A 23,020-nucleotide genomic window follows, 5' to 3' on the forward strand; every position below is an offset into this window, starting at 1 on the left:
AATGAGCAGATTTAGACAACCCGAAAAAATGTTTGTTTTAAATTTCCGAATAGCAAAGAGTAAACAAGAGGACGGAGCGCATTCAGTCACTTCAATCTTTTATTTATGACAGTCCGAAGGCGCATTTAGGGAACCTGTTCAGTGAAAAAAAATCTGGCAGCAATCCATCATTTCCAGTGAACATTGTGGCTTCCGTTTTAACTTACCCCGCATTTCAGTTTGCCCCGGTGTACCATACTTATTCTTTTATTTCGTTTGCTACGCGTTACGATTACGTATTGACTTAAAGTAATGTTTAAGTCCATGCCGAGACATTGTAAAGTCAATGGTTTCGCAGTATTGATTGTACAAGACCATCATACGATTTAATTGACCAAATTTTGCATTTTTTTGTGCGATAATGGCCTATGGCAAATAAATTTCGATTATGAAGATGCCGAGTAGGTGAATAAAAGTACACTTTTGATAAAAGTGTTGCTGGGTCAATATGATGCGAAACGATATCGTTTACAAATAAGACCATTGCATATTTACAACGCTCTTTTAATGATTGTATTTAAAACATTCATTTAAAGTATGCAGCGTGCTTCAAATGATGGAAGAGGAAATGTCCAACCTAATTTACGAAAGGCATATAAGAGAAATTGTTTTTGTACTGATTATATTCTCTCTCCTTGTGCATGATGGGAAAAGGTAACCATACAATGCTGCAGTATTCCAGTATTGACCTCACATAGGCAATATATAGTGTTTTGATGGTGTATGGATCTAAAAAAATTGTAGCTAAAGCGTTTACTGCCCGAGCCGATGACCAAACTGATTAACCGGCACACCGGTTGACCGATGACAACTATCGATGACAATCTCGAGGGTTTTCCGCCCGGTATTATGAACGGATTGTAGCTCACCATAGCATAGACGTAACAGTGATGGACGTGACAAATTGGTAGACTATCGGTGAGAATCCCGGCGCCGTAGCCAGGACTTGAACGATATTCCCCGGCTACTGCCGCCATGAACCGCAGCAGAACGAAGACAATGACTAATTCACGACGTTTGCAGCAGTTTTCCACATTCTTCCCGGGGCAGGCAACAATGATCTTGCGTCAGTGAATGTTTTCGTTCCTTATCCGGATCACGGGGAACAGCTCGAACCACGATGATAATTTCGTCACGAAAACTGACTCGCCAGCAAAATGGCGTATATTCTTTCATGGACGTAGCTATAGAAGTGGTTGGGGGTTCACAAACTACCACTCACCCCCCCCCCCCTCCCTTCCATCAACAATAACAAAATTACAGCCGTAACATAACAGGTCTTGCTAATTTTCAGTCAACTCAAACTAGTATCTTTGTCGGAAGGCGAAGGCGAAACCGGTGTAAGCGAAAACGTCTATGATAGTATTTTTGAATTATAATCTAATGTTCTCACACCTCCGGAACGACAAAGCTATATAAAAAGCTATGAACTTTCAGGACATCAAATTTGACTATATTCAATGTTTAAAAATAACATCAGTTGATGAAAAGGGGCGGTTTTACACTCTACCAAAATTGTTTACTTTCAGGATATCAAATTGAGCTAGGTTAAATGTTCAAACGGTCAGATCGGTTGAAGAAAAGGGCTGGGTTACCACTCTGGCGTACTTCCCAAGCACAGATGTCAAATTAGTGTCTGAACGTCGTTATGAATCTTCGACCTATTGGGACGAGGGTCACTTTTTTATAAATATAAAGAAGTAATGTGACGAAAACCATTAAATGCTAATGTAAAAACTGGAATGAGTGTAAATTTAAGTACGGTTGTATACAACCGTTTTGCTTGTGATATAGAAAAAATTTTATCGCTGCAGCAAATCAGCACTACTTATTTCTACCAATCACAGAGCGTGGGTTTTTAGTTATTTCAATTATTTAAAAATTTGTTAGAGAAACATTTAATCTACTATGTTGTAGTGGATTCTTACAAAAATTTCCAATCGATTGATATCAATATCTATAAAATCTATTGAGGGATGACTGAGTTATAAGCGTGTAAACTATAACCACTTTTCGTTACACGTTCCCTTTTCGTTTTTCTAAAGTGCATCCCAATATAGAAATCATGTCCAAAGACGTAGTCCTACGTCGAAACTGTATACCACCCCTCACTCCTATAAGTCTCTGCGGTTTTCTTGGTTGATCTAAAACAAAAAACTTTTGACCTTCGTAAATAAAACACAACCAGAGAAAAAAGAAAAAGAAGACAGAATTTTATTTTTACTGCCATTTTGTTTACAAAGCTCAAAAACTATAAAAGTCTTTGCCAAACTACTACCAACAAACCAAAAAAAGTCCGATCAGCTGCCGGATTTCAACCGAAACGCATACAAGGCCCTGTGAAAGACTTTAACAATATATCTGTATAGTGTAATTTTTCAGGATTTTGATTATGAGCTCGAAGAACGAATGGGTACGAAAATAACGAAAATAGGTTTCCTGCCTTAGATAAATTCACAAACGAATAATTTTCAATGGTAAACGGTGCCTTTCGAACCTAGGATCAGTATCCCGTTTTTGATCATTTTTTATACTTTTGTTTTTATTATAAATTAAAAACGTTCGCATATTATGTTTTCATTACATATTTGGAGTTTGTTAAAGAATAACCGTGCGTCCCCTTCAATGGAGTCCCCGTATTAACTATTGTCGTAGTGGCAAACATTGCTAAAAGGCTGAAAAAATATAACAACCATGCGTGCCCTTTCTTATTGGAATTAAGGGATGCGCTTTGTTAACCACGATTACAGTGATCAGTTTAAATCAAATCAGATATCAAATTAAAATTTTACTGTTTTTTAAAACGTAGTAAAATGAAACTACACACTTAAAAAAAAGCGCCGAAGTCGGCTAAATTTTGCCGAGATTTGGACAGCCGAGCGTTCGGTAAAATTTTTTATGATGCCAAACGTTAGTAAAGATCCGTAAACGTCGATTTGCAAAACCGAAATTTTTACCGAACGCTCGGCTGTCCAAATCTCGGCAAAATATAGCCGACTTCGGCACTTTTTTTTAAGTGTGTAGAATGTCAGAAGTGTAAACACTTTCCCGATCAGAGCAAATTCGAACAATGTCCACCCGATTGGCAGAGTACGAAACGCTGTTTCTTATCATTATAGCAAAGTAGGGAGTACCATCGTTGTTGTCACTCCAAGGCGGTTGATATCTCTCTTTTTCCCAATACGTCATGTCAGCTGTAAGTGAGTGCTCGATTTTTAATTGGATTGCATTCTGCGAGTCACATGCCGCGAAAGGTCCTTCTTAAACTCCAATGACATTCGATTCGACTCGACTAGCGCCAAACGAAACGCGAGTGGCACATCAAAATTTGCTGTGTCACGTCACTCGCCTCGCAGAATAAGGGCCAATGCGTGACACTAGCAAGTGTAACCGATATGACCTTTATGATGAAAGGAATAGTAGTCTGGCTCTACTGCTACTGGAAACCAAGAAATTCTCTACAGTGACCTTGAGTTCAACCATTTCTGGATGACCCGATTCAATAGGTTACAACATAAAAGCTGGGTGCTATAGGCTCTATAGTACAGTCATCAATATTCTCATTGATCCCCGTGCTACTGATCAATGTACAAGTACTCACTGAAAATATTGAGACAGAATCAGCTGTTTTAACTGATTTAGCATGGATGTGCTTACAAAATAAAACCGTTTTCACAAATCAGGAAATTAACTTTATTCATTGTTGGAACGACAATGTAAATAAAATAGACTTACAAGATTCTTTTCAATCAAAATAACTACACCTTAAACGTTGTTGTAAGACAGATATTCTTTAACTATTTTTAACATCTGATAGATATAGAAAAATGGTGGGGTCAGCATGGAATGAAATATGAAAAAATAGTTTATGTATTCAATAAATAAACAATAATGGAAATAACTCGATTTTCTGCAAGTTTTCTTTTGTATAAGGCCAACTCTGGACAGTCTCACTCCATATTTACCTTATATTATCACTAATTATCATTGCTTCATTTGTTTCTCAAGTACGTGGTAAAATTTATCATTTCATAAAAGTATTTTTATTTTTGGAGATAACGCGACAAGCGATTACTATATTAAATAAAATATAATAGTGGACCATTGAAAACGAATTTCGCATGTTGTATGTTAATATTGTCGCATGTGCATATAATCCTTTGGGATTTGGGAATTTGGGATTTCCAATCATATTTAGTTGTATAAAAAGTTTAGAAACCATTTTTAACGACCTTTTTGTTTTTAGATGTGAATATTGCTAGCACGTGTTCGCAAAACATAAGAATATAAGCAGTTGTGTTTGCCGATTGATAAAGATAACACCTGATCGAATTGATATGCAATGACACTATCCATTTATATTATTAGTTCAGTTCAGATTTAATATGCTTATTCAATTTATTACTTGATTCGACTTAGTTAAGGTTGACTAGAAACTCATTTCATTTGAGATTCTTTTTCTCCTAAGCATAAGACTAGAGAATAGTTTGATTCGAAATCATCTGTAAAACCGCTATCTAAAAGACATCCACGCTGTTATTAATAATAGTAATCAATCCTATAACTTTTGTAAACACGGTAATATGGTATTTTGATCAAGAGGAATTATTTATTTGAGCTATGAGCATTACTCTAGATCTCCTTCAGGTGTAGTACTTCAGGTAGAAAGAGACCTGTAGAATTCGCTTTTGTCTTTTTTCTCTTAAGTCGAGCTAGTAACTCGTCACTAATTGTTTCCCTATAATTACGTTTATATTTGCATCAAAATTATTTTCTGTACTTAATAGCGATGATCAAATCTATACCACCTGACCTAATGTTATTTGTTATAATGCTCTAAAAATAACTAAATTAGCTAAAAGTCAACATTCTGTATTATTGAAAACAATTCTGAACAAAATTAAATTACAGTTTTTGTTCATGCCTGTGAGTGATACAGGAAATACAAAACTTGTAAATTGTTGGCTACTACTGAAAACGCCATATATCCTTAGCATTTGCTAATGGAATCCGACTAGGCTTCTCATGTTTGGATCTCGATTAGTGGCCGCAAGGGTTGCAAACCTTTTTTCGTCATACTAAACACGATTTATGCTATCTCTTGAATTTTGCAAGATAGGCAAGTACTCGCGTTCTTGCCCTGTTTAAACAGATAAAATCAAATCTGTTTTAGTGAATTTAAATAATTTCTGTATTTTTCAAAATAAACGAATTTAAGATATAAAAGTGAACGGTGACTAACTCCAACAAGAGTTTGTTTGAGGTAATAGGGACGTATCACTAGCCCCGTAATTAATTTGCTTTGTTTGGTACGTTCATATAAAAGCAATGGTAAAATTTTAGCCATACACCCTGCTAAAAATAGCTCCCTAGGTGAATGTCCCTAGTGTTCAAATATCATTGATTCGAGAGAAAAAAACGCGCTAAACGTATTCATTCACATAACGCCATACAAAAGACCAAAGCCGTGATAATTTAAAAAATCGCATAAAAATATCAATGTTGAAACTATTGGGACTAGTGAGTGCTATGGAACAGTCGAATCAATGAAACTAGGGTGGGTTTAGAAAGCACAAATTAGCTTTTTCAACTCTTTTTCCTTGCAATTAACTATTATATATTTGTAGACTCTAGTCCACTATGATTGGCGGCTAGTTACGTCGATACCGTATCCACATTTTGTGTTGAACTAAATAATCTCTTATAATAAATAACTTCAGGCCAGCTCAAACGCGAGCAATATAGATTCGTTCAAATACACCGATATTTTTCAGAGCTACATTATTATCTAGAGTCGCGTTCATAAAACTTTATAGCATTTTGGGACTAGAAAATGATCACATGTGTGCTAAAATATTTTATCACATTGCAAACTTATCCTACCATCACTGAATACTGCACACGGCGGATGAACTGGAACCAACGCGATCAAGCCTTCTCTTCATGCCTTCTATATATACGTCCCGATTGAATTGACCAGCTGCCAGTGGTATTCTAAAATTAAATTTGAATTAATACAGTGCATAAACAAAATAAGAAATGTTACTGCGGCAATTATGTTTTTTCGATGCTAAGTTTGGGCTCTGGTAAAAAATTGAGCCAATGGACCCACTTTGAAACTTTGACAAATGCGAATTTTTTGAGATTTTATGGCCGCCATCTTGTTTAAAACAAGATACCAGGTTTTACCAACCCAATGTGAAATAAAATAAATCGTAAAATGGTAAAGATTTAAATCTAAAACGGTGATTTTACAAAATCACCTATGCTGCTATGCATGCTCTTTCATACAGGATCCTACAAAAATAGACCAAATAAGTGTTCCGATTTAATGGTTCAAGAGTTATAATTTTATATTCAAACTAGAGGACCCGGCAAACTTCGTACTGCCACAAATTGAACTTAATGTTTCAGATTATAAATTTCAAATGAACTGAGAGAGCTGCTGGTTTTTGGAAAAACGAGTGTTCTAAAAATATGAGTTGAGTTTTGTAGTTTTTTTTGAAGAGTACAACGTTTGATGTAGTTGATTAAACTCCAAATTTTCAGAGAGCGTGTATATCTAACAGCCGTATTAAGCCATTAATAAGAAATGACAATCTGACAAAATCTCAAAGTTTATTATCGGCTACACATTGGAAACATGTCTGCGTAAAAGTTGGTTTGTCAATTCCCAATACACTACGGTTGTGTAGGTAGATTTTGCATTGAGCCTTGTTTTATAAACTCTGCTGATTGTTAACTTATTTTTGTAAAAGTGAATTCGATATTTTAAACAGCGCCTAATTTCGTCTGCTGCAGTTGATCGTCTAATTATAACCTTTCTAAGAACTTTCTAAGGATCATTCATCACCAATTATATTTTAATTGATCCTGCAATATATCATTGTTCTATTGAATGATCTCAAACACTTTTTATTTGTTTTAGTACATTCGTCATATTATCATCTTGCTATTCTGTATGCCAAAAATTTTTTGACACTCGAACATATCCCCTTCATCACAATTGAAGGTTTGTTTAGAATTCCTCGAAAATTTAAATTCTATTCAATGTTCTGATAGGTATTTCATGTCAATAGCCATGCGATTTTTATTCTTATTCGATTCATAAATTGTTAATGAGAATTAGTCGAAATAATTGCATTACCGAATATCGATAACTGTAATTAGCAAACTCCGTTAGTTTTAAGTGCTGATCCACAAAATGGATTGAATTGTTCATTTTATTTCTAATCGCCCCCTCAAATATGTGATAATGCTAACATTTTCGTTTAAATCAATTTTTGTTCTCTTTATTCCTTTGATAATTCACGCACTAAAATTACTTAAAACAAAAGCATAATTTTGTGAGCTGTTTTACTTTTTTAAGAAGGGCAATATGAAATTGGCATTAAGTTATTAACATGCGTAAAATTTTCATTTATATATAAGTACTTTTACAATTATTTTGTTGCTGGATAGCTGGAAATTCTGTTTATATACATATGTAAAATGTATTCTTCATGTGCATCAATCTAGTCAATTTGGTGCTTCAACCGTTACTATGAATTTTATTACTGACGCTTTTGGCTTGAATTTAGGTTTTTCTATAAGTTATACCTACAACATATTACATAATGTTGATTATTTTCAGATCTTGAAAAACCAAAAAAATGGCATGTTACATGTGGTGATTTCAATGAAGGTAACACGTGTTTGTTTACCGCGGCAACGGCGCTGTTAAAAATCGAACATTGTATCGAGTGATCATCGTAGTAATCACTGACACGGCGCATGCAATGCGTGGCGGGTTTTATATGAAAAACAAATTTCTCGAATTTTCCAATCTATACAGTAAATTTTCCGATTTTTCTCGCCGTAAAAACATAGCGGTGAGGAAAATAAACACAATAAAAAAAAGATGGCGCAAATCGGACGCTCCGTTCTCAAGTGATGCGCGGTCGAACTTTTGCTTTCCTCTTTTATATATAAGACTAGAAGACCCGGCAAACTTCGTACTGCCACAAATTGGGCTAAATATACGATATGTAAACTTCAGATGAACTCCTGCTGCGTTTTAGAAAAAGGGATATTTTCTAGGTATAAGTCAAGTTTTGCCGTTGTCTAAGGAGTTCTGTGTTTGGTTTATTAAACGCTGGGATTTCAGAGAATGTCTAAATTTAACAACTGTATTAAGTCATTAGTAAGAAATGCATATCGGTGTAAAAGTTGGTTTGCCAATCCCCGCAATATCAACAGTCGTGTTTGTGGTAGTTGCATTGAGTCTTGTTTTATAAACTCTGCTGGTTAAAAATAGTAATACTGGATGTTAATATATTTGTTGTAAAATTTGCTACGACCGCTAATATAGTCTACTGCAACTTTGGAATTTCTCGATAATTTAAGGGCCAATTTTATATTCTGACATGTATTCAATATCAATAGTCATCAGATTTTTATTTTTTTTTTTGATTCATAAATCTATTGATAAGAATTACCCAAAGGAATTGCATTGCTGAATCTCGATAACTGTTATTCTCAATTCTCAAAACAAACTAAATTTTATTATTCCACAAAATCAATTGATCGCTGTATTGTTCCTTTGGTAATTCCCGCACTAAAACAATGTAGCATAAAAGCGTCATTTTATAAACCTTTTTGCACTTCTAAAGAGTCTAATACGAAATGAAATCGACTGAAAGTTAAATACGATTGTTTTTTGTTTTGATTATAGTCACTTTAACCAGCTAGGGTCATTCGTGGCTTCTGCGGGGTTGGGATTTGAACCCGGGTCCTCGTGAATGCTAACCACTACGCCGGGAGTGATCCCTTAAATACGATGTATAATAGTTGCTTCGTTCACTATTTTTTAAAAAATTCTAAATCATATGCTCTTACTGTTGATTTATTAGCTTGATATTCAGTTAAACCGAATATGCTCATTGTGAGATATGTTATTTCTTTCAGTGTTTTATAGCTGTCATCGACAGCAATTCCTGTTTGCCAGATCAGTCATGTACAGAAGATGCAAGCGACAACATTTTGTTATACCTTTGATATGAATAAATAAACCGTAGTTCGAAACCGTAATGACTTGTGATTTATATCGTGAAGTAACGCGACATTACATTGGCGACGAGTCAGGAAACCAGCACGCGTTTTGATGAAGAAAAATCCAGCTGGACAGGAAAGGAACTGGTTATTTTTCGACGCGACATTTTCGGAATACTTAGCAGCAAAATGGCGGAACGCGCCGCTAGCTTTCGCAGTTTTGATTCGGAGAGCGAAGAATGGGAGCTGTACAGAGAGCAGTTGGAGCAGTTTTTTGAGTCTAATGGCGTGGAAGAGAACAGGAAGCGGGCGGTTTTGATTAACCATTTGAGCTCTAAGACATATAAGCTGCTGAGGGATTTGTGTACACCGAATCAACCAAAAGAGAAATCGTATACCGAATTATGCAAGTTGCTTTCTACTCATTTCACCCCGCCGGTCGTCGTACATAAGGAGAGGAGAGTATTTTCACGAGCGCAGAGGCATGAGCACGGCCATGAAAGTGTTAATGACTGGATGGTTCGGGTTAAAAATCTGGCTGCAAACTGTAAGTTTGAGCAGAATTTACAACACAGTCTCGTCAACAAATTCATCGATGGACTAGAAGGCAAAGCGTTTGATAGAATCTGTGAAGAGAACGAAGCGATTACTCTGGAAAAGGCACAAGAGTTGGCGTTGAAGTATGAAGCTGACAAAATGGAAGCACCGCTAAACTTTGTTGACAGAAAAGGGGCATCTAGTGGCATGCGGAAGGAGAATCGACGACCGGAACAGTTGATGAATAAGGCAACCGTGAAGTGTTTTGTGTGCGGTCGGTTAGGTCATTATCGGAAAAATTGCCGTTTCCGAGAATACACATGCAAAAAGTGTAACCGGAAGGGTCATTTGCAATCAGTTTGCGAGGTGCAGAAAAATTTCTTCGTTGGTACGGAGTCGGACGACAGCGAGTATACGAAGAGCAGAGAAAACACGGCAGAGGAGCAGGTTCAATTGCAGCAAAACTATATAAGTAAGTGTGAAACGATCAGTTTGCACAAGTTGTCAGTGTCCCAGTATAAGTCGGATTGGTTAAAAATGGAAATCAAAGTGCTGGGGGAAGAAATGTTGATGGAATTGGATTCCGGTGCGGGTGTATCTGTTATTTCGGTAAACTATTACAAAGCAAAGTTCAGTGGATGGCGACTTGAAACATCTAATCTACAACTCCAGTTATACTCAGGGCATAAGATGAAAGTTGTGGGTACGATACTACCGATAATCGAATATAATGGTAAAGTGAAAAGAATATTGTTCGCGGTGGTAGAGGAAGAAGGGCCACCGTTGTTAGGTAAAAATTTCATGAATGCTTTTGGGGTGCGCTTGGCTATCGTGAATAACATTGTTGCCAGTTTTGAACCGGAGTTAGCAAAATTATTATCGAGACACGAGTGCTTGTTTGCTACGTCCCTGGGTCGCTACGAATACGGGACAGTAAACTTAGAATTGATGGATGGAGCTGAACCGACTTTTAAGAAACCTCGGCAAGTACCGTATAAATTTCAGCAGCAGGTTGCGTCGGAGTTAAATCAAATGGAAAAAAGCGGAATTATTACTAGAGTTGATAGCAGTCAGTGGGGCACACCGTTGGTTCCGGTGGTAAAATCAGATGGAGGTATAAGGCTTTGCGGTGACTATAAAGTGACTCTCAATTGTCATTTGAAAGACGTCAAGCACCCACTACCAACAGCGGAAGAAATTTTTGCCAAACTGAACGGTGGGACTCGGTTTTCTAAGTTGGATCTATCCAAAGCATACAATCAGTTCGAATTGAATGATTATTCTAAGAAACTTTGTGCTATTTCCACTAGCCAAGGTGTTTACCAAATGAACCGTTTGCCTTTTGGAGTGAAGCCTGCCTCAGGAATTGTTCAAAGGGAGCTCGAAAAACTGTTTTGCGGTATGAAGGGTGTGTCTAATTTCTTAGATGACATAATCGTTGCCGGCTCAAATGATGAAGAGCATATACAACGTTTAGAGAAGGTTTTTTGTGCTCTTGAAAAAGCAGGTCTAAAATTAAACAAATCTAAATGTGAATTTTTCAAGACCAGTGTGACTTTCATGGGTTATATCATTACAAAGAACGGTCTTAAAAAGACAGATGATCGTATAAGAGCCATCAGAGATGTTCCGGAACCAAAATCGTTAACCGAGGTGAGAGCATTTGCGGGATTGGTCAATTATTATGCCAAATTCGTTGCTGGACTAGCAGACATCATGAATCCTTTGTATAAACTATTACGGAAAAACGTCAGATTCGAATGGACGGAAGAGTGTAGCAAGGCGTTTCAGAAAATCAAACAGGAAATTTGCAAAGATGTTACGTTGGCTCATTTCAATCCGTCTGCTGCATTATGTCTTACGTGCGACGCTTCAAATGTCGGTGTGTCGGCTGTGCTAAGTCAGAAGGAACACGGTGTTGAACGACCAGTGGCATTCGCATCTAGGGTACTTCACCCATCAGAAGCTAATTATAGTGTCATTGATCGGGAAGCGTTGGCGATTATATATGGAGTAAACAAGTTCTTTTTGTATCTGGCAGGTAACAAATTTACAATACGAACGGATCATAAACCGCTATTGTCTCTTTTTCATCCAAAAAAAGGAATTCCAACAATTGCGGCAAGTCGAATGCAAAGATGGGCGCATTTCCTATCTGGTTTTAATTATGACATAGGCTATGTTAAATCACAGGCAAACGTTGCAGACTTTGCTTCTCGGTTCCCGGTGGAGTCCTGGAAAATTTGGAAAGAGGAAGACTCGTATCTTAATTTTATCAATGCGGACGAATGTGGATTAATTTCGAAGGATAAATTAGTGGTTGAAACTGAAAAGGATGCAGACCTTGGAAAACTACTCACATTTTTGACTAAAAAGGAAGACCAAATTCCACCAAACCATCCGTTTTTAAGATATATCAATGAGCTGTCAGTAGAAGGTAACGTCATTATGCGTGGACCCAGAGTTGTAGTTCCCACGACGCTACGGAAGAGCGTGTTGACGAAACTCCACCAGTCACACCTGGGTATTGTAAAAAGTAAGAGTATTGCTAGAAGTAACTTTTGGTGGCCTGGTATCGATAAAGAGATTGAAGACTTTGTTAAAAATTGTTCAAGTTGTCTACTGTATAGCGCTTCGCCCCCTAAAGCTGAGCTCATTCCTTGGAAACCACCAAGCAAAATTTGGAGTAGAATTCACGTGGATTTTGCAGGACCGGTAAAAGGATGGTACTATTTGCTTATTATTGACGCCTTATCGAAATGGGTGGAGGTTTTTCCCACAAAAACCTGCAACTCGCAATTTGTTTTGGATAAACTGTCTGAATGTATTGCTCGGTTTGGAATTTTTGATGAGTTAGTAAGCGATAATGGAACGCAATTTGTAGCGGCGGAAGTACAAAAGTTTTTATCAGCCAATGGTATCCGCCACAGTTTGACAAGTCCGGGTCATCCCGCTACAAATGGTGCTGCAGAGAACATAGTTAAAACCTTCAAATCATCCCTGCTGAAAAACTTACGTGAACAAAACAAAAGTGTTTGCAGTATCGTTTCAAATTTTGTAATGGGGTACAGGAAAGCTACGCACTGTTCGACCGGCATGTCACCAGCGCACCTAATGCTTGGAAGAGATATTAAAAGTTCCTTAGAACTAATGAAACCGAAGTGTAATGAGATGGAACAAGCACCTGCGGAGCTACGTACAGCAGTGAGCAATATTTTGAAAAAACAAGAGCTGCAGAGGATGCACTATGGTGGTACGAGGAAAGTACTGTTTCAGGAAGGAGATAGAGTCGTGGTTCGAGACTATAGCAATCCAAATAAGGCTGCGTGGGTCCCAGCTATTGTTCGAGCTGTTTTGGGAAAGCGTAACTATCGGGTACAATTATTAGAAACCGGTCGGTTCATCAAGCGTCATCTTAACCAAATGAGGAGAGACTCGCGTAGCTATCAGCTTATGGATGAGGATTCTACAACGGTCATTCCACAGGCAAACCGAAGTGTCTGCGGTTTAGCCCCCGTTAAGAGAACATTTAGTAACGTTGCAACAATTAACGATGATTTAAACGATAGTCTAGCATCTAGTTCAAATGAAACTGAAAACGAATCGTTTGTTAGTGTAGAGAACCTAACACGCGATATGAGCCGTTTGAGCTTGGATATTAGTGAAGCCGTGGAGACACCTGGTGATCCAATCCATCAACCTTCTTCCTGGAACAAATCAGCAGATAGTGATGAAGGGTTAGAAGTTAGTGGGTTTGCTCGAGGTTTTTGGAGACTAAGAGATGTAGAAGGAAGAATTTATAAAAAGTAAAAAAGTTCATTTTGTTTTTCCAGATGCTTACTATTGAAACAATTGATTTGATCATCAATGAATTGTCTTAGTGTGAGGGTGTGAGATATGTTATTTCTTTCAGTGTTTTATAGCTGTCATCGACAGCAATTCCTGTTTGCCAGATCAGTCATGTACAGAAGATGCAAGCGACAACATTTTGTTATACCTTTGATATGAATAAATAAACCGTAGTTCGAAACCGTAATGACTTGTGATTTATATCGTGAAGTAACGCGACATTACACTCATAATCCGTTAACATATGCAAAATGTATTCTTCATTTGACGATTGGGAAGTGGCAATTTAGTGAATTTAGTGCTTAAACCTCTTGTTAACCTGCACTGGATCTTCTGGCTACGCATCCGATGTAAAAAGGAATAAAAATGATTCGTGTTTGTTTCATAAATTTGATAAATGAATGAACGAATGAATGAAATTAACGAATTTTATTACTGACACTTTAGGCTTGAGTTTAGGTTGATTAATAAGTTGGACCTATTGATTGGTTATTTTCTGAAATTGTAAACCCCCAAAATGTTCAATAGCATTGTTAGATGTGGCGATTCCAATGAAGGTCACCACGTGTTTGTTTGAATACGACAACGGTGCTGCAAAAAATCGTACGATGATCATAGCAGCCAACGACATGGCGCATACAATGCGTTGCGGGTTTTATATGGAAAACTAATTTTTCGAGTTTTCCTATCTTCCGAGTAAATTTTTCAACTTTTCTCGCCGTAAAAACATGGCGGTGGTGGAAACGAACACAACAAAGAAAAGACGGCTCAAATCGGACGCTCCGTTCTCAAGTGATGCGCGGTCGAACTTTTTCACTTCCATTTTTATATATAAGATTTTTAGTTAGGTCTAACCAAATGTCATACAATTTAGGGTAAGGAACGAGTTAAGCAGTGTTACCTATTTTAATCAGTTGAACATAAATGATCCGAAAATGCACTTTTTTATTCATATTTTCAAAATCATTTGATAGGATCATCTTCACAAATCACTTAACCATACATTTGGTTCACACAAACACAATTTACTGGGTTTCCGACAAGAAATATGATGAATTAAAATTTGTTGTCCAAAAACGTACATTTTTCAGCTGCTCTTCAGCAATCGCCACCTCGCTACTAACGAATTCATCAAATTTTCAGCACTGATTACAACCACTCTGAAAGTCAAGCACTCAATTGTCACATACCATATTATTCAGTCTCTTTTTTTCTATTATCTAAGGCTTTGTCACTAGCCGAAAGTTTTAGTATTTTCTAACAAAACTGAAAAAAAAATCTGAATTGATGGAACCTGTTCACCAGTAGCAGCAGCTGCAGCACAACTGATAAACTATCGTGTTGCCAAGATACTGTTTCGGTTCTGGAAATAAGAATTTTAAGTTTGAAATTAACTGAAACCTCCTATGGTGAAAACGTGGTTCAATACTTTTAAGAGAAATGTATGTTCATAATTAATTTTTCTTTATTAAAAACAACACAAAAGACAGCTTTTTCAATAATTTTCGAAGATTTTCTCAGTGATTTAACGAAGCAACGATGTGTTTCAATGTTATTTGCTTTGACAACACTGTTCTAAAGTTAGATCGTGTGCACTTCTATGTTTGCTTCTTTTGTTCTCCCACCATCCTTATGAACAGCGAGTGAGACGTCAAACTCGCAGTTTCCCATAAGAACACCAGAGAATAAAAGAGACGACGAATACCGTTTGCCGAACGGTGCGGTGAGTGTATGCCCCGATAAACAATTTAGACAGATGGCATTTTACGCATATGCCGATACGCTATGCCGATTACGCATCAGATGCCGATTAGTAGGTCGCGGATAGGAACGCGAACTTACTGAATAGGGGGAAAAGTTCGAGGGATTTTTTAACGGGACGTAAAAAAATTCAGATTTCAGGATTGCTGAAAACAGCACCCTGCGGGTGAAAATGGGTTCGGTGTGTTCAAAATTAGTTCCACCGCTCCAACTTTTAAAGCGAAAAATCAAAAGTTTAGCTCAACAATAGTGTCTTCCAATGGTAACAGCTTGAAGAACTAAAGATAGCAAGAAGATTGGTATGCTGATATCCGCCACTTAGTCAACCCATCGCTTGTAATAAGGTAAAACAATCAGTGACCCGCTTAGACTGCTTAAAACTAGTTCTTTACCCTACTCTTTGTAAGGGAGACTATTTTTTATATGGAAGAGGGAAACAATGAATAGTGAACATTGAAACACCACATTTTTGTTATAAGGAATAGTTTAAGAGGTCAAAATTATTTACTGGCATTATACAATATAGTCGAACGCGAACATCTATGGCAGATAATGCACAAGAACGGGTTTCCGGACAAACTGACGCGGCTGATTAAAGATACCCTAAAACGAGTGATGTGCTATGTGCGACTAGCAAGTGAACTGTGGTTTCAGCGATTCTCGGCATATTCATACAGGTACATATGTCTTAGATGAGGTCGATAATGAATTTTCCAAATGCCTGTACCTTGTGCATAAGTTTTATCAGCTTCTTCAAATTTTGTGATTCTATCAACATCACCAGATGATATAATATCTATCATTTAGAACACTGATTTACTTTCGTTAATTTCTTTGCAATCAGTTGAAAACACAATTTATTGTGACAAATGGAGTAGAAGAATAATAATTTTCGTTCAACTAACATCTGAAATGTCAGTTAAAAATTATGCCAGTTAACCCTCAATTGATTAACCAAAAAATCAACGAAATCTGATTAACCAGGTACAAGTGGACCCACTTAGTAATTTCATGATAAAAAGTGCTCCAATTTTTCAAAATTTTGCGTGCTTGTTCGTTTTTCGAAAATCTAAGCCCTGTCATAGCTTCACCTCGTAACTTACAACTCGACCGATTTTAATAATTTTGATAGCAATGAAAAGTGTGATAATAAAGCTTTCAAGAAAAATTATAACCTGAATGAGCTTTTTATGAAAAATATTGGATTGAAACCCAAACTGTTGCATAATTATAAAATCATTGAATTTTGGTGTGTTCAAGATGTGATACCTAAAAGATCCGAGTTTTTATATTTTTTCTTAAAGTCTGAGTCTTCATACATAACATAGCAAAATTTCACGATTATTTTTAGAACTACCTTAGGGCAACTTTAAGCGCCAAGTAAAAATACAGGTCTTAAATTTTCAGAAAACGAACAAGAACACGAAGATACGAAAACGAACAAGTACACGAAGTTTAAACAACATCAGAGCACTTTTTATGGTGGAATTGGTAAGTGCACTGCACTGATTTGAATCAACCTCGTTTGCCATCACATCATTTTTACTTACGTGTCCACTCCGGGGCGAATAAGATTGCGAAACAATGCCCAGACTGGTTTATGATCGGACGTGGTAATGTTTTGAACCGAATCATATGCTATACATTTAACAGGTAGCGGTGGATGTGTTATTTTGCCTCCGGTAACGCTGCTGATACGCCGGTGCACCGTAGTCACTGGCAACGGTTTGAATTTGTAAAGAATGCGATCCGTATAAGCTGGTGCACGTTGTTTGCTAGACGTATCGAATCGTTGAGTGCCAGGATCATACTGAAACCAGGCCCACTTAATCAATATTCATAGTTTGTTTAAATTAAATAACCTTTATTACCTTATATGTTGGTGGAAACGTTATTTTCGCTTCCCGAAATCCTTTAAAGGCGGCCCCATCAGCTAATACAGAAGTCAATTGGTCGGTGTGCATAAACCCATGTGGTAAATGTGCAGGCAAAGGAAATTGCGTAGTCTCGATCCACCGCATTAACTTTTCGCGTGGTTCACTAAGACGAAAATTCAAGTCTCCACACCAATATACACTGTCGAAATTTTGTGTTACATCTTTGTTTCGATACTTCACTGTTAAATTTCTGGGTAAATCTAAAGCATGAATTATTTTTTTCACATCAGAAACACGCTCTTTAACTTTTTGTTGATGCGCCGTTAAATGAGATGTAACGAACAAAAATGAAGTTCCAAATAAACAAAATGATATCGCTATAGCACCTTTCGTACGAAAAGCTGTGCCGGGTCGTACCGACATGCAAGCATCTTCTGGTTCGGAACAAAACCATATTAAGTCTCTTCGTATAAACACAGCTAAGTGGAGCGTCCCAAGACTGGTTGAGTGAAGCAAAATATGAGTTGGACCTAAAGTCTCTTGTAGAGTCACTTCCCATTCGAATCTTTCGGAACACGACTCCTGCGTTCCAAACACAATTATATCTGGCACATGTTCAACAGCAGTTGGTAAGACGAAATCGTTCATTTGTTTTGGAGGACTTTGTCCATTCATATTCCAAGTACCTACAAATATTGTAATTTCTCTCGCAGGTAAAACTTTATCCAACTCCGAAGCACCCAATAATGATGTTGTTCCTAATCGACCCTGCAAAAAATTCCGCTGCCGTGCCTGGTCTGCAGGTATTAGATGCAGTACGTGTGCCGCCATAAGTGCTTGTTTTGCCAATGAATCTGTACTATTAGGATGAATTATATCTGGTTCTACGTCATTTCCGGAATTTACCATATCGAATGACATTGACTTCCTTGTATCTTGCTCTCCAATGCCAGGAGGATCATCACTGTCTGCTATGTTTGGTGAGCTAAAATGTTGTTCCATCTTTTCATAACCATCTAATTTCGGCATAGGCGGTAAAAAACGATCTTTAAAACGCGACTTACTGCTCACAATTGGTCGCTGAGTGTGGTTTTGATACTCGCGGAAAACAACTGGTTTGGTTATCACTCTCTGACTTTGTAGATCCTGACTCTGTTGAATATTTTGTTCTTGACCAGATACAGTTTCTGCTTCTGCGGCCTCCACGAATCCAAACTCTAGTGGACGACTTTGAACACCGTTGCTAATAGAAGTGAATTGCGTATACGTTTCAGTACAACCTTCCAGGTCCAATCTCAACTGCTCTCGACGTTGACGCGTTTGTTGGACATCATGCTTTCCGACCGGGATTGATGAATCATGCTTAGAGATAGCATTCTCCTGTGGAGGGTCAGAAAAGCGATTCTTTTTGGGAGACTTCAATAAGCTCTCATCAATTGAACAACATAAATTAAATTGACCACTGTATCGATTTGGTTGCTTATTACGAGCAATATTGGATGATCGTTGATCCCTGTAAATATAACAATGTTTCTATAAAAAATTTAGCAATAAACTGCTTAAACAGTAACATATATTCTTTAACGGAGACAATTAAGCAGTTCGTTATTAACAAATAGTTAATGCTTCCATATTTCTTATTGGATTTACTAATGTGTCTACTATTACGGCTGCCCGGACTCAATTATCCTGGTGTTCACCTTTATGTTCACCCCGGATAATCGACTCGTTTTTTGCTTGAAATCGATTTTTAGCAGCATTTTTTGACTTGGTTTGTCGTATGAAGAAAAATCTACTCCCATTCCATAAATAAACTATTAAATCAGTTTTAAAATAAACCTAGAATGACTTAATGAATCGAATGTCAGTGTTATTATTTTGCTCCCGATAGGCTGAACAGGTAATATTTTCTCTACCGCGGACTAAACTTATTTGTTATAACAAAAATTTACACATTGCGATATAACTGTAACACGCTTTAAGCTTTATATTAAGGTGCCAAGAATGCTCTATAAAGGTTTTTAAGAATATCAATATTAGGTGTTTTCCTTGAGTAACGCAAATTGGAGAACTTCATGTCATTTGTATTTGCATTCATAGTTCACACGAAAACGCTCTATTGTAATTTATATTTTCACATTTACATTTTAGTTAACTACAATTAACACTAACCTTGGGGATAGCCTGCATGAAGCTTTTTGAGCTGATGACGAACTATTAGTGGTTTTCGAAGAAGAGGGCTCGGCAGAAGAATTGGTAGTAATAGTAGATGAAGTAGACAAAAGATGATAAGAATTATCACTTTGATTACACGAATCTTGCTTAGTAATAGAGGAACTAGCAGCAACATCTTGTTTATGTGCGATAGTTGCTTTAGTGGTTGTATCCGATAAATTACTGAGATCGTCCTCAGTAAGTCGTTGTGGTTCCACTTTGGAGGATCGTTTTGATAGCAACCCCAAAAACGGTCGCTTCCCTTTATTGTGTTTTGGGACACTGTCTTGCTTATCCATATGGTTAGAGCCATAAAACAACAAACATTTAAGCTATTTGAGACTAAAAAAAATATTAAACATATTAAAACTCTGTCAAATCTTGATTATTATCTTACATTCGATTCGATATTCCTTATTTTGATTGTCATTAAAAAAACTCCGTTATATAACAGATCAATGTGGATTCTTTTAGCAAAAACAATATTGCTTTTCATTCATTAAAATCTGCTTTTTATGTGGTTGGCGGCAAACACGTATCGAATAGAGTTCTTGACACTGTTTAGAATATTGAAACCTTGTTTTGGATAACAGCTATTAAATTGCAGCTGTAATTGACAATCAGTTTGTTGATGATTATGATCCATGCTGAGATCCAAACATAGAGATGGTTGTACCTGGTTGTAGTATTTTTAAATTAACATCAGTGTGACCGTATTTAAATATCTTTTAGGTTGTATATGTCAGACTTGATATATCTACCATATGTTGATGACATAAAACGTTTGTTATTGCACCATCGAATTTTTTATTTGTTTCATCAATCCACTTACGAACATTTTCGTTTCATCACGACTGAAGAATTAATCAAGAGCCGTGGTAGCAACGATGTTTGTTATTATTGCACACACAAAGAGTGAAGACTTTTAGTACTCATTAATTTCTTTTTCACACACGTTTAAAAATTGTAATCAGCACCTAACAGCACAAGAGATACAATTACACAATTTGAACTATAAAAATTTATATATGTAGAACATATAAAAACAAATCTCCACAATTTCCGACGAAAAGACCGAAGACGTTTTGTTTTTGGTCGGTGTTTTGATATTTTTTGCTTGACATTTTCTGACATTTTCAATCGGTAAATGAGCTATATAAGAAGGTGTGGAATAAGACACTTGACGGTATCCAGTTTGGTATCCACCCATAGAAAATTTATTTTTGTTTAAAATTTAAGAAAACAAAAATAAACGTTTTTTGACGAAAATAGGCCAAAAATATACCTAAAATTTAATGTCGAAATATGTGTTTTAGCCCTAACTTTATCGATACAGACTAAAAACAAGATAGGGCTTTAGGACCCAATTATTAGTTGTGTTTCTCCAGGGGTGTGAAAAGTAGAATCAATATATATAGAATACCAGTGTCGCTGCAGTGCTCGTGGTGAACATCACACATTTGAAAATTACGTATTTACACTGTATGCGCTTATGTGTGAGTGATCGATTCGAAACGGGAATCTGATTGTCAAACTAAAAAGGCAACCCAATAAAAAATCCTTCTGCTTTTCCGTAAATCACGTAGGATAAATCACCCGATTTGGTCGTTTTGGGGTATTTCGTCGGCAGGAAAATTTTCTATTGGGCAATTTGACAATGTAGTTCCCGTATCCAGGACACGAACCAGCAACATGTTTGCCACCAAAATATCCATGAAACACCAGCGACACTGGCATTCTATATATATTGATTATACGGTGTGAAATTGTCAAAATTTTGCGGACTAAACATCCATGGACGGCGACAACTTGGAACCAGGCAGTGTGCCGAAAATAACAGCTAATATTCGTTAAATTATAGCTAAAAGGCTGTGTTATGCTGTCTACTGCTTTCTAATTAGTTTCAGTAGTCTTGAAATGAATAAACCTTTAAGTAGGCACCAGAACCAAAAGTACCAAAACCAATGAGTGGGACATGGACAATGTATGTAGTTTGACAGCCACACCACCCCGTTGTGTTTCTCCGTTTGCCACGCTGCCAGAAGAACACATGAGTCAAATTTTTCATCCTGTTCCAAATTCAAGCACATGTTTTGAAAATTTTAATTTTAATTTTAATTTGGTAATTTTAATGGTTTTAAGCAAAATTATAACAATACTAGCTGACCCGACAAACTTCGTATTGCCACAAATTAACCTGTCTTGTACATAAATCATGAATCTCGGATGATCTTTGGCACAATCTCGAGTTTTGCAAGCCCCCCAGTGGGCGGCGCTTCCGACGGCAGGTCACCGGCAACACTCGCGACCGTCTCGTCCTGAATGATCTAGTGTTACTATAGATAGTTTTTGTGGTCTTGTATTGACTAATATTTTATGGAACTCGAATTTCTCGAGTTCGATTAGTTTTTGAGTTTCGCAAAAATTTCTGTTTTATTTGTATGAGAGTCCATATCCCCCTACCACAGGGGTGAGAGGTCTCTAACTATCGTAAAATAAATTCAAGACTCCAAAATCTCCCACATGCCAAATTTGGTTCCATTTGCTTGATTAGTTCTCAAGTTATAAGGAAATTTGAATTTCATTTGTATGGGAGCTCCCCTCTTAAAAGGGGAAGGCGTTGTAATTCACCATAGAAAAAATTTCTGCCATCTAAAACTCCCACCTGCCAAATTTGGTTCCATTTGATTGATTAGTTCTCGAAATAAGAGGAAATTTGCATTTCATTTGTATGGAAGCTTACCCTCTTAAAGGGAGATAGGCCATAACTCGCTTTCTAAAGAAGAGAGGGGTCTCAATTCACCATAGAAAAAAATCTTGCCTCCAAAAACACCTACATGCCAAAGTTTGTTCCATTTGCTTGATTAGTTCTCGAGTTATGAGGAAATTTATATTTCGCTTGTATAGGAGCTTCCCCCTCCTAAAGTGGGGAGGTGTCCCAATTCATCATAAAAAAATTTTGGTCTCCAAAAACACACACATGCCAAATTTGGTTCCATTTGCTTGATTAGTTCTCGAGTTATGAGGAAATTTGTATTTCGCTTGTATAGGAACCCCCCCTCCTAAAGTAGGGAGGGGTCCCAATTCGTCATAGAAAAAATTTTGGTCTCCAAAAACACACACATGCCAAATTTGGTTCCATTTGCTTGATTAGTTCTCGAGTTATGAGAAAATTTGTATTTCATTTGTACAGGAGCCCCCCTCTTAAAGTGGGGAGGGGTCCTAATTCATCATAAAAAATATTCTTGCCTTCGAAAACCTTCACATGCCAAATTTGGTTCCATTTGCTTGATTAGTTCTCGAGTTATGAGGAAATTTGTATTTCGCTTGTATATGAGCCCCCCCTCCTAAAGTGGGGAGAGGTCCTAATTCATCATAGAAAATATTCTTGCCTTCGAAAACCTTCACATGCCAAATTTGGTTCCATTTGCTTGATTAGTTCTCGAGTTATGAGGAAATTTGTATTTCGCTTGTATATGAGCCCCCCCTCCTAAAGTGGGGAGGGGTCCCAATTCATCATAGAAAATATTCTTGCCTTCGAAAACCTTCACATGCCAAATTTGGTTCCATTTGCTTGATTAGTTCTCGAGTTATGAGGAAATTTGTATTTCGCTTGTATATGAGCCCCCCTCCTAAAGTGGGGAGGGGTCCTAATTCATCATAGAAAATATTCTTGCCTTCGAAAACCTTCACATGCCAAATTTGGTTCCATT

At 37.0% G+C, this 23,020-nt stretch overlaps 1 protein-coding gene across 3 annotated transcripts; it reads right to left on the reverse strand.

Moving 5' to 3' along the window:
• Positions 1-3,786: 3,786 nt before the first annotated feature.
• LOC128733900 (inositol polyphosphate 5-phosphatase E) lies at positions 3,787-20,250 on the reverse strand. Of its 3 annotated transcripts, none has more exons than XM_053827758.1 (6): positions 20,069-20,250; positions 19,705-19,914; positions 19,266-19,649; positions 17,088-18,606; positions 16,767-17,026; positions 3,787-6,033 (listed from the first exon to the last, which is right to left on the reverse strand). In XM_053827758.1, the coding sequence occupies exons 3-6, from the start codon at positions 19,604-19,606 to the stop codon at positions 5,925-5,927; spliced, it is 2,229 nt and encodes a 742-aa protein (XP_053683733.1). In that variant the 5' UTR covers positions 19,607-19,649; positions 19,705-19,914; positions 20,069-20,250; the 3' UTR covers positions 3,787-5,924. The 3 variants fall into 3 exon arrangements, with proteins under 3 accessions (XP_053683733.1, XP_053683731.1, XP_053683732.1); XM_053827756.1 differs by having other exon boundaries at positions 19,705-19,983; XM_053827757.1 differs by having other exon boundaries at positions 19,705-19,983; positions 20,140-20,217.
• Positions 20,251-23,020: the final 2,770 nt, after the last annotated feature.

This window comes from Sabethes cyaneus, chromosome 2, assembly GCF_943734655.1.
Source record: "Sabethes cyaneus chromosome 2, idSabCyanKW18_F2, whole genome shotgun sequence".
Lineage (NCBI taxonomy): Eukaryota > Metazoa > Arthropoda > Insecta > Diptera > Culicidae > Sabethes > Sabethes cyaneus.